This window comes from Diceros bicornis, assembly GCF_020826845.1.
Source record: "Diceros bicornis minor isolate mBicDic1 chromosome 21 unlocalized genomic scaffold, mDicBic1.mat.cur SUPER_21_unloc_1, whole genome shotgun sequence".
Lineage (NCBI taxonomy): Eukaryota > Metazoa > Chordata > Mammalia > Perissodactyla > Rhinocerotidae > Diceros > Diceros bicornis.
The window spans coordinates 4,425,942-4,438,474 of record NW_026690885.1 but is presented as its reverse complement, the minus strand read 5'-3'; the positions used below and the strand labels follow the sequence as shown (position 1 = coordinate 4,438,474).

Here is a 12,533-nt window from a genome sequence, read left to right as displayed (position 1 = left end):
TAGGTGGGACCAAGAGAATAAATACTGGCCAATATTATGTAAGGAAAAGGGTTATGAATAATTTCAAAACGTAATGATCACAGATTGCACAAATGGCCGTAGTCTTTTTTTCTTGGCATAGAGAAAAAAGATATGTTGAAGTGCTAAACCGGGTCTCTGAGAATGTGACCTTATTTGGAAACAGGGTCTTTCTAGTTGCAATTAAGATGTAAGTTAACATGGGATCATGCTGGAGTAGGATGGTTAATCTTAATCTTATCTGATTGGTGTCTTTATAAGTAGAGGAGAAGGGGCACAGAGGCAGGCTTGGGGAGAACACGATGTGATGACAAAGGCAGAGATTGGAGTGATGCGTCTACAGCTCAAGGAATCCCAAGGATTGATGGCAACACCAGAAGCTGGGAGAGAGACACAGAGCAGATTCTCTCCTAGAGCCTTCAGAGAAACCACGGCCCTGCTGACATCTCGATTTCAGACCTCTGACCTCCAGAGATGTGAGAAAATAAATCTCTGCTGTTTAAGGCCGCCAGTCTATAATATTTGGTGATGCAGCCCAAGCTGCCTAACACAATGTGCAAGACAATTCATCTCTGTGTGTCTCAGTTTCCCCATCTATCAGATGAGGATAATAGTACCCACCCCATAGGGTCATTCAGAGGACTAAATAAGGTGACCTCTGTAAAGCACTCCACACAGAACCTGGAGCACAGTAAGTACTATGCAAGCAAACGTTAACTAAAATAAAAATTAACTACTAATATGTTGAGCTTTCTTTGTGGCAGGCATTGACAGAGATCTCTTACGTGCATTAGCTCCACGAATCCTCCTAGCACCCCTATGAGCTATAAACTAATATTTCCACTTTTCAGAGGAGGAAACTGGGGCTTCACAATTCTGCACTGTCACATAGCTTGTGAAAGGCACAACGAGGATTGGAATCCAGGTTCTGTCTTGCTCTGGAATGTTTGCATGACAGCTTCCCAGGCTGTCTTGAGTCTCAGAGTCTGTGAACTTGGGGATTAAATCGATGTGTGTCCTACGCCAGCCCACCTTGAGCTGCCAGAGGTTGCAGCCTCATTTGGAGGCAGAAGGGCATGGTGGTTGGGAGCATGGGGGGTGAAGTCACATCTAGGCACACTCAGATCCTGACTCTCCTACATCCTCTCTATTTGGCCTTGGGATCGTGATTCCACCACAATGGAGGCTCAGTTTTCTTGTCTGTGAAATTGCTGTAGAGTACAACCAATACCATCAGGTTGCTGGGAGGACTGAATGAGCACATGTATGAGAGAGCTTAACGCATTAGCTGGGATCCTGCCTCCAGGCCTTTGTACCTGCTGTTCCCTCCTCCTGGAACATCCTTCCCCAGACACCCAATCTCTCACTCCCTCACTCCTTCAATCTTATCTCAAATATCAACTTCTCAGCATGGCCTTTCCTTACCACTCTGTTAAAAGTGGTAGAATCCCATCCCTAGAACCCTTTATCTGCCTTTCCTGCCTTATTTGTCTTCATCTCCTTTAACTATTCCTAACACACAAGATGTTCATGCATCTATTTTTTGTTATCTATCTCCCTCCACACTAGATGATAAGTTCCAGGAGAACAAATATTATTGCCTGTGTTAGTCACTGCTGTGTCCGCCATCCCTAGAATAGAACCTGGTGTATTGTAGATGCTCAAGAAGTATTGGTCAAAGGGTGCATCAGTGAATGAATGTATGAATGAATGATTCAGCCAAGACCTCCCCCGACTCCTCTCCCACCACTGCTGTCTTTGCAAACAGAATTGGACCTGATTCCCCAGCAGATCCCTCCACCTACCTTCACATGTCCCTCCAGGACTGAGGAATCTCGTGTTTCCACTTCTAGAAACAAATCCTGGGTTGCAGACACAATAGTAGCTTCCAGGGCTGTTGTGGCAAGTCGCATGCTCTGGGCAGGCTCTGGGATCCACACATTCATCCACATCTAGAGAGTGGAAGAGAAAACCCAGATCAAGGCAGAGGAGGAAATGAAGACAGGAGACTGCAAGTGGAGATTCGCTCTACATGTTCTTAGCTCGTGGCACGCAGTGCTGAGGCTCCCCAATACCCACATTCTCCCCTTCTTCCTAACCTCCCTTGCAGGTAGGTGTCGTGGTTAAAATAAATTCTGGCCAGTGGTATGTAAGCAAAAGGATGACAATAATGTCAAACATAATGATCATAGCTTGCAGAAAGGCTGTAGTCTTTCTTTTTTAGCATAGACAAAAAAGTACACTGTTTATTTCTTTGTTGTTGTTCATTTGTTTGTGTCATACATCCGTCCGTCCATCCACCCACCCATCCACCCACCCATCCATCCATCCTTCCATCTATCCATCCATCCATCCATCCATCCACCCATCCATCCATCTATCCAAGCAGCTATCCATCTATCTATGCATCCAGCTTTCCATCTATTCATCCATCCAAAAGATATCTTCCACGAGTGTGATACTTCAGTGGCCCCATATATACCCCTGTATCCACACCTCAGGATGCAGGTTATGCAGTATGACGTAACTTTGACACTCCTCTCTTTAAATGTGGAGTTTGTTTCCCACCGCTGAATCCAGCTGGCCCTATGACTTCCATTGGCCAATTGAATGCAGCAGAAGTGATGTGGCACCAGTTCCTAACTTTGACCTCTAGAGGCTTCTTTGCTTCTGTTCATGCTTTGGGCCTCCTGATTCTGCCACATGAACAAGCCCTAAACTAGCCTAATGAAGGATGGAAGACATGGATCATCCCAGATGAGCCCTAGTCATGTGCGACAGCCCAGCCCAACCACAGCTGACCACAGACACACGAAGAATGTTTGAGACCCAAAGAACTGACCAGCAGAGCCCAACCTAAACCACCAATGCATGGAATCAAGAGCTAAATAAATGTTAGTTTTTTTCAGCCATTGTCATTCCGGGTGATTTGTTACTCAGCAATAGCTAACTGCTAAAAATGGACTAGACAAATCAGAGATGACTTCAAATATCTGTGACTCCAAGTCAAGGGGATGTGATGAGGGCTGGATCACTCCATGCCCTGCTGGATGGAGTCACCCTTCCTATAAATGAATGTGGAGAACAATAGAACCACACTAGACTCCGGAAGATGGAGCCTTGGTGTCTTGGTGAGAACATTCTGGCTGCAGTGTGGAGGATAGATAGAGGTGACAAGACTGCAGAAAGGGAGAGACCAGAGGGGATGCTGCTGCAATACGGATGAAGCCTGATCCAAGGATGGAGAAGAGTGGAGAGATTCAAGACATATTTAGCAGGTAGATACCCCAAGACATGATGACTGATTTAATATGGAAGGGGAAGGGGGGTGAGGGTAACTCGCAGGTCTTAATTCAAATATCTTTTAGGAAAAAGTGCTGAGGTTTGGATCTGAGCTCTCCCTAGGACAGAGTTTCTCTACCTCAGCACTACTGAAATTTGGGACTGGATCATTTTTATTTGCGGGGAGGCTGTTCTGTGCATTGTAGAGTATTTAACAGCATCTCTGGCTTCTACCCACTAGATGACAATAGCACACACAACCCCAACACCACCAGCAGCTGCAACAATCAAAAATGTCTCTAGATATTGCCAATGTCCCCTGAGGATAAAATCGCTGTAGGGACAGAGCCCCCTATTACTCTCAAGTACTGCCTGACCCACTGGTTAAGTCACAGTAGTGCCTCAACAGGAGTTCAAACCCTGGATCTTCCACTTAACAGCTGTGCATCCTTGGGCAAGTCACTTCACCTCTCTGAGCCTCAATTTTCTCATTCCTAAAGTGAGGATCATGATCCCTGCCTCAAAGGACCATCAAATGAGGTGATTCTTAATTAAGTAGGTAAATAAAGAAGGGCAGGCCCTCTGTGCCTTCACAGGCGGAGTTGTTAGAGAAGAGCCCATCACGACAGCTGCACCTGTAGCTTCCCAAGGAGTTGGAACACTCAGAATGCTCTGGGCAGATTCCACTGGAGAGGCAGTCATTGATGTCTGAGGAGCAGTGGAGGAGAGTGAGCAGACAAAAGATTGGGTGTCTACAGTGAGAAACACATGTACCCAACTCAGTGATAGCATTCCTCCAAAGACCATGCCTGAGATCCTGAGAGCATTACCTGTACAGGCAAAATGACCTGGCTTTCCAGGGTTCCAGTTGTTTCCAGTAGGAGAAGAAAAACCACGCAAACAGCTGCACTTGTACCTCCCTGGCAGGTTTTTGCAGATTGAGTTGTGACCACATTGTAGGGGATTTTGAGAACACTCATCTATATCTGGATAGAGAAAGAGTCAGAGTTACAAAGTTGCTTCATCTTGTGCTGCCGATTGTATTTTACAAAGATGGTTGAAACAATGTTTCCCTCCCATAAGCCCTTCTTTCAGTGAGACCTTGGTACTCCATCCATAAGCAGTGGGGTCTATATTCCCTCCCCTTGAATCTGAGCATGCTTGTGACTATGGTGGAAGTGACACCAGGTCATAAAAATACCATGCTGGGTCAGAAGAATGTCACGCTGGGTCATAAATATATAATGTACTTCGTTGTTCTCTTGAGTGGCTCATTCTTGGAAATGAGCTACCATACTTTGAGGAAGCCCAACAAGCCGTGAAAATGCAGCTCACATGGGGCAGAACTAAGACATCCAGCCCACAGCCCTGGGGGAGGAGCCAGTCAACAGCCAGCACCACCTCGCCAGCCTTGTGAGTAGACCCTCTTCAAAGTGGATCCTCTAGCCTCCAGTTGAGGCTCAACTGACACTGTATGGAAGAGAGACAAGCCATCCTCTCCAAACTCAGCCCTAATAGCAGATTCATTCATGAGCAAAATAAATGATTGTTGTTTGCAACTAAGTTTGCCGGTGGTCTGTTACCCAACAATACATAGGTTGAACACCTTGCAAAGCCAATTCTAGGAATTTACTTCCTGAAGCACTCACGGAATTGTGCAGTCATGGTACCATGGTGGGGGGACCCTCCCCTAATTTCCTTCAGCCCTGCTCTGCCAAGTCACCCCAAATAAACACTTGCTATGTACTTGTCATGCAAGCACACCTTCAAGACAAGTCTCCTATAGCTTGCTACCCATCATTGCACCTCTCCTAGAGAGATATCTGGAGCTGCCACTGTACATCAACATAAGATCACAGGGACGTTCATTCAGCTTTGTTTCAAGTTGTAAAACATTAGAAAAACCTAAGTGCCTGTCAATAGAAGGATGATTGGAGTTGACTAAAGATTAAAGTTCGTGTTCCTTCATTCAACAAATATCTATTTAACTCACAATGTATCAGGTACCATGCTGGGGGTCAAAGACATACAGTGGACAAAATCGTTGCTATAGTATCCATCACTTTCTAGATGGGGAACATTGATTTCACACCAAATTTAAACACCAGGGCCCACCAGCACTACTGAGCTGACTGAATAACCCATGATCTGTAGCTCAAAGATAAAGAAGGACATTTGGGGCTCCCTGGAAACCACAGTGATAGAAATGCATTCTCTTCTTCAGAGCTCAGCAAACTACATCCCATAGGTCAAATCCGGCCCATCACTTGTTCGTGTAAATAAAGTTTTATTGGCACACAGCCACATCCATTCATTTTTGTATCATCTATGGCTGCTTTTGCACCACAACTGGAGCACTGAGTAGTCATGACAGAGATCATAAGCCTTGCAGTCTCCAAAATATTTACTTTCTGTTCCCTTACAGAAAATTTTGCCAACGTCTGGTCTTATTCAGAGGCATAATCAGATCTTTACTATCAAGAGAATAAGGGTCTAAATATAAGGAATGCAGACAAAGAACTTAGCTCTTTCTGGGAATTATGTCAGTTTATATTATTTACGTTAATATAGCCCTTGATACTGCACATGTGCCTAGCACACTGCATACATTGTTGCATTTAATCTTCCCAACTATCCTTTGAGATACATACTTTTATACACCCATTTTACAGATGGAAACATTGAGGTTTAGAGTGATTAAACATGCTTCCCCAACACCCCTTAACTAGAGTGTGGCAACTAAGCCACGTGTTTGAGAGACCCTCAGTAAAGTCAGAAAGACCTGGGTTTGAATCCTAGTTCAACTGCATGACCCTAAACAAATCACTTCAGCTCTCCAAGCCTCAGATTTCTCATCTGGACATTGGAGATCATCACAATGCTTACAGTCAATTTTATGTGACGATGCACATAAAGCCTTTCTCATGCAGGCTGGCACTCAATAAATGTCAAAAATTCTTATTATCTACTGGAGAGGTGACTGAAGGCACACCCCAAAAATGAAATCAGTGATTATTTCTGGATATTGACAGATAGTAGGATTTTTATTTTCATTTTCATCCTAGTGCTAGCCTCTAACCATTGGAAATTTTTGTGACCAGGAATAATTCTCATGATGAAAGAAAGAAAGAAAAAGAGAGAGAGAGAGAGAAATGAAGAATGAAAAGAAAGAAAGAGAGAAAGAGGGGGGGAGGGAGGGGGGAGGGAGGGAGGGAGGAAGGGAGGGAGGAAGGAAGGAAAGAAAGAAAGAAGGAAGGAAGGAAAGAAAGAAGAAGGAAGGAAGGAAGGAAGGAAGGAAGGAAGGAAGGAAGGAAGGAAGGAAGGAAGGAAAGAAGGAAGGAAGGAAGGAAAGAAGGAAGAAAGAGACAGAGGCAGGGAGGGATGGAGGAAATCATATTTGGGGAAAAAACAAAAAGCACCCACATCTACTACCCAGCTAGCTTCTATTTGATTTTCCTACCACCTTTGAGGGGGTATGAACTCACCTTTGCATTCCACACCTGAGCCCCTGAACTGTGTCTCTCCGGTGCTGGACAGGAAGCCTTGTTTGCAAGTGCAGTAGTAACTTTTTGGAGTGTCGGTGCAGGTTGCATAAGCTGGGCAGACGGTCGTATCCACACACTCATTCGTTTCTGGGCAGCACAGAAGGAAGAGTTCGGGTTAGTGCACCAGAGCGGGGCTGCAAGGGAAGCCAGCGTTCGAGAGTAAAGGTGACCGTTGTGGGTTGAATTGTGTCCTTCAAAAAGATATGTTGAGGCCCTAAACCTGGTCCCTGAGAATGTGACCTTATTTGGAAATAGGGTCCTTGTAGATGCAATTAAGATGTAAGTTAATGTGGGATCATGCTGGAGAAGGATGGTCCCTTAATCTGATATAATTAGCGTCCTTATGAGAAGAGGAGAAGAGGCACAGAGACAGGCTTGGGGAGAACACCATGTGATACCAGAGGCAGAGATGGGAGTGATGCATCTACAAGTCAAGAGACACCGAGAATTGCTGGCAACACCAGAAGCTGAGAGAGACACAGAGCAGATTCTCTCCTAGAGCCTTCAGAGAAAGCACGGCCCTGCTGACACCTTAATTTCAGACCTCTGGCCTCCAGAACTGTGAGAGAACAAATTTCTGTTGTCTTAAGCCACATGGTTTGTGATAACTTGTTACAGCAGCCCTAGGAAACTGGTTAGTCAAGGACCTTACAGACCCTAGACTTTGCCACTCAAAGTGTGGTCCGTGGGTGGGCAGCATCAGCATCGCCTGGCATTTTGATGGAAACAGAAAACCCCAGGCCCTGCCCCAGATCTGCTGAAAGAATCTGCATTTTAGCAAGATCCTCAGGTGATGTGTGTGCACAAGAAGTGTGAGAAGTACTGATCTGGACTCTTGCTTCTCCAAGTGTGGTCCGCAGACCAGCAGCATCTGCCTCACCTGGGATCCCCGAGAGACCTTGGAAAATCGGGTGCTGATTCAGCTGGTCTGGGGGACCTGTGTCTCTGCATTTCTAACAAGCCTGTGACTGATGCTGATGATGCCAGTCCATGGACCACTCTGTGAGCATCAGAGCTCCAGACAGAAGAGTATGCGAGTCAAAGCTGCAGCCTTTGGAGCAAGGACCACCTGGGTTAAAGCTCCCACAGGAAACATCAAAGCAGGGAATGGTGGCTACTCCCCCACACCCATCTCCCCCTCTTCCTTTTATTAAAATGACCACCCATTTAAGCTTCAATCCCAGCTTCTCTTGCAGCTACGTGTGGCCATGTGGCTAAGTTCCAGCCAATGGAAATGAGCAGAAGTGATATGTGCACCTTTTGGCCACACCCTTAAAAAGAAGGAGCATGGTCTTCACTTCTCCTTTCCCTTTCACCTGGGCTGGAACATGGACAGAATGAGGTGATCTGTCCATAACCATGGGGATGATGCTTTGGAAAACCTCCACACCGAGGGACGGAGAAACAACAAGATGGGAGGCACCTGGGAGCTGAGAAGATCTCAGACGAGGTAGCCCTGTCACCTTGTTCCATCCTCAAAGTGGAGATTTATGAGAGGGTGAAGAATAAACTTCTAAGAGATAAACATTTTAAGTTGTTGTCATTTGGTTTCTATGGAAACAGTCAAAACTACATCCTAGCCACCCCAGCCCTGGGACAAGTGAAGTTCACATCTCTGTACCTCCGTTTACTTCTTTGGCCCTCAACTCATGTCCAGTGTGTTCCCAAGCCCCACTGATTCTTCCTCCCAAATATTCGACATCTACCCACATCTCTCCATTTCCATGGCTATGCTTGGTACAGATCTTCCCCTGGATGCTGCATCCCCTACATCCCCTACAGCCCCTACACCCTCCACTGTTCCCTGCAATCATTTCTGAATGCAAATCTGATCACCCACCCCCACCCCTGCCTACAACACTCCCTGTTGCACTCAGAATGAAAATGCAAGTTACTTAATATGACCTGGAAAGTCCCCAGTGACCAGACCGAACCACATCTCTCTTCACTCTCCATTTCTAGCCTCCCCCAGCACAGGGCCTTTGCACATGCTGTTCTGTTTTCCTCTGCTTTGCCTGGCCAGCTCCTATTCATTCTCCAGTTCTTGCTTAAATGTCACTTCCTCCAAGAAGCCTTCCCTGACTCCCCCATAGCTCCCTGTGCTCTCTGTTTATGGAACTTATCAAAATTATAATTGGTGGATTATTTGAGTGGTTAGCTTTTTAGTGATCATCTCCTCTACTACACTGTGAGTTCCAGGAGGACAAAGCCACAGGTGGGGGCAGGCTTCCAGGTGCTAGGGAAGGGACTCACTTGACACTATCATTTCTGTGTTTGGCAGAATAATGGCCCCCCCAAAGATGACCACGTCCAAATCCCTGGAACCTGCAAATATGCTATGCTACATGGCACAGGGATATTAAGGTTGCAGATGGAATTAAGACTGTTAATCAGCTGACCCTGAGATGGAGAGATTAGCCTGGGTTATCCAGGTGGGACCAACACAATCACAAGCATCTTCATAAGAGACAGGTGAAACCAGGAGAGACAGAGTCAGAGTGAAGCAATGTGAGAAAAACTTGACCAGCCCCTGTTGGTTCTGGAGATGGAAAAAGAGGGACACGAATAAAGGGATACAGTTGGCTTCTAGAAGCCAGAAAAGGCAAGAAAACAGATTCTCCCCTAGAACTTCCAGCGAGGAATGCAGCACTGCTGACACCTGGATTTCAGCCCAGTGGGACCCGTTTCAAACTTCTGACCTCCAGAACTGTAAGAATACGCTTCTGTTGTTTCAAGCCACCAAGTTTTCGGTGACTTGTTACAGCAGCAATAGGAAACTAATACAACTTCCATTATATGGATGTGGAAAACTGAGGCTCAGAGAGGTTAAGTAACTTGCCCAAGGGCACACAGCCGGTGAATGGCAGCATCAGGCCGGTGAAAACCCTAAGTGCATGATTTTCATTACTTCTACACGACAAGAGGTAGGTCTGACTGGAAATGGAGTAAATTTTCAGGCAATATCTAAGATAATTCTACATAAAAACTTTTGTAATTGGTTGTTTAAAGTTTCTCTCCCTGATTGACTGTGAGCCCCCAGAAGAGATGTGTGACCATCTTACTTACTACTGCATCCCAAGTGCATAGAATAGCGCCTGGTGCATAGTCGGTGCTCAATGATAAAGACCTCACTGAGAAGGTAACATTTGAGCAAAGATCTGAAGGAGGTGAGTGAGCTATGAAGCTAATTAAAGCAGAGGAGACAGCAAGTGCAAAGGCCCATTGGCAGGACCACACCTTGTGATTTTGGGGAACTACAAGGAGGCCGATGTCGTTGGAGTACAGTGGATAAATGGAGAGTGGGAGGAGGTGACATAGCAAGATCATGCAGGATCTGCTGGACCACTGTAAGACTTCAGCATTTTATCAGAGCAAAAGGGGAGCATGGGAGAGTTTTGAGCAGAGGAAGGACAGAGCATGACTTTAATGTGATCCTTCTGGCCATTGGTTGGAAGATGCACTGTAGAGGGACAGAGGCCGGATGACCAGGGAGGAGGTGACCACACTTGTCGAGGCGAGCGATGATGGTGGATACAACCCAGGTGGGAGCTATGGAAAGCTAGGATTCTGGATTTATTTTGAAGGTAACGTTAACAGGATTTGCCAGTGGATGGGATGTGGGGCGTGAAATAAATAGAGGGGCACAGCGAGAATGCCAGCATCAATTGGTAGGATAGGACATCATAGGAAAACTCTTTATAAAGTGCCATGAAAACGTAAGAGATAGGGCCAGCCCTGTGGCTTAGCGGTTAAGTGGGCGCGCTCCGCTGCTGGCGGCCCGGGTTCGGATCCCGGGCGCACACCGACGCACCACTTCTCCGGCCATGCTGAGGCCGCATCCCACATACAGCAACTAGAAGGATGTGCAGCTATGACATACAACTATCTACTGGGGCTTTAAGGGAAAAAAATAAATAAATAAAATCTTAAAAAAAAAAAACGTATGAGATGGATTATCATTATTAGGGTCTTGAGACCCAAGCTCTTTGCTCCCTACAGCATGATTTGTTTATTTCCCTTCCCTGCATGATGCCTCAGATAACATCTTGCTTCTCATTTCCAGCTTCCTCTTTCAGCTACGAAGGCAACATTTCTCTTTGCAGACTTCCGGCACGTTATCACTTGTGGTCTCTCAACTCTGAGCTTCCCATTACTCACAACTCAAATCCACCCCAAACCAGACTAGCAACCCAGTCATGTCTGACTGGGCACTTGTCAACCTCTCCAGCTCGTCTCCTATCCTGCCCCATCAGCCATGCTCACTTTCACTCAGTTCTCCAAATTCCTTCCAGTCTCAGCCCGCAGATCTTGAGACTTGCCAGCCTCCATAATTGTGTGAGCCAATTCTCTGTAATGAATCTTTACGTGTGTGTGTGTGTGTGTGTATACAGATATATAGATATCCATCCTATTAGTTCTGTTTCTCTGAACAACCCTGACAAATACAAACACCTACTATACACCAGGCCCTATTCTAGGCACTGTGGATTCAGCGGCGGAACAAGACACACAAAATTCTCCACCTTCACAGAGCTGATAATCTGGAGATGTGGGGGTGAGGGATACAATGTCAAAAATAGAGAGGTCACTAAGAAGACGACACATGAGCTAAAACATAAAGAAGGTGAGGGAGGGAGCCACGTGTATATGTAGGGCAAGAGCTTTCCAGGCAGAAGGAACTGCGTGTGCAAAGACCCTGGGACAGGACTGTGCCTGGCATGTTGGAGGAAGAGTGAGGAGGCCCGCGTGGCTGGAGCAGAGGAAGCGAAGGGGAGAGAGGGAGGAGGGGAGGGCAGGAAGGGGATAGGGGAAGATTGTGCAGGGCCTTGTGAGCCACAAGGAGGACTTGAGAGTTTACCCAGAGGGAGGTGGGAGCCCTGAAGGGCTGTGGGCCAAGGAGGGATGGCCCCTGACTCAGGGGTTCACAGGTGCCCTCTGGCCGCTCTTGGAAGGGCAAGGAGTGGGGATACCAGGGCACAGGCCACTTCAACACCCCAACTGAGACACACACATGATCTTCAAAACAATTTAATGGTCATTTAACTGACCTAAGCAGAAAATGAGACTCAGAGAGACAAAGGAACTTATTAAAATACAAATAGAGCTTTCATTTCATAAGTGACTTCCGTGCAACAGGCCTCTTCCATGCATTTTCTGCAGTCCCCACTGTAATGCGTCGAGGTAGTTGACCAAGTCATCCTGGCTTTCCCAGGATTTTCCTGTTGTTAGCCCTCAAAGTCCAAATTCCTGGGATCCGCCCCCCCGATCCCAGTCTGGGGCAAGTCAGGATGGTCAGTCACCCTGCTTCAAGGTAAACGTTACAACTCCATTTTACAAATGTGGAAACGGATGCCCAAGAGAGTTCCCGTAGCCTGCCCCAGGCCACACCACAAGTCAGAACGCAAGAGGAGAGCAAAGTAGAGGGGATGAGTGCAGGGAGGGAGTCCAGGGGACCCGCCGTGGTCCTGGCTCTGCCCCTCACTGGCTCCCAGCTTCAGCCCAGCCGCAGCCCAGCCACTAACAACCAGATAATACGCGTTTCTCCAAGGAGGAGGAGGAGGAACAGAAGGAGGAGAGGAGGAGGGGGAGGAGGGGAAGAAGGGGAGGGGGAGGCTGAGGGGGTGGGGGAGGAGCAGAGGAGAAGGAGGAGGCAGAGGAGCAGGAGGAGAAGGAGGGGAAGGAGGGAGG

The 12,533-nt window shown here is 46.8% G+C and overlaps 1 protein-coding gene across 1 annotated transcript in view; it reads right to left on the bottom strand.

Moving 5' to 3' along the window:
• LOC131401858 (adhesion G protein-coupled receptor E1-like) overlaps positions 1-12,533 on the bottom strand; it is a 30,710-nt gene that overhangs the window by 11,156 nt on the left and 7,021 nt on the right. The window contains exons 4-6 of the mRNA XM_058536954.1: positions 6,786-6,932; positions 4,131-4,286; positions 1,824-1,970 (exon numbers count right to left, since the gene is read on the bottom strand). Coding sequence (XP_058392937.1) covers positions 1,824-1,970; positions 4,131-4,286; positions 6,786-6,932 — 450 coding nt within the window. The remainder of the gene's footprint in view (positions 1-1,823; positions 1,971-4,130; positions 4,287-6,785; positions 6,933-12,533) is intronic.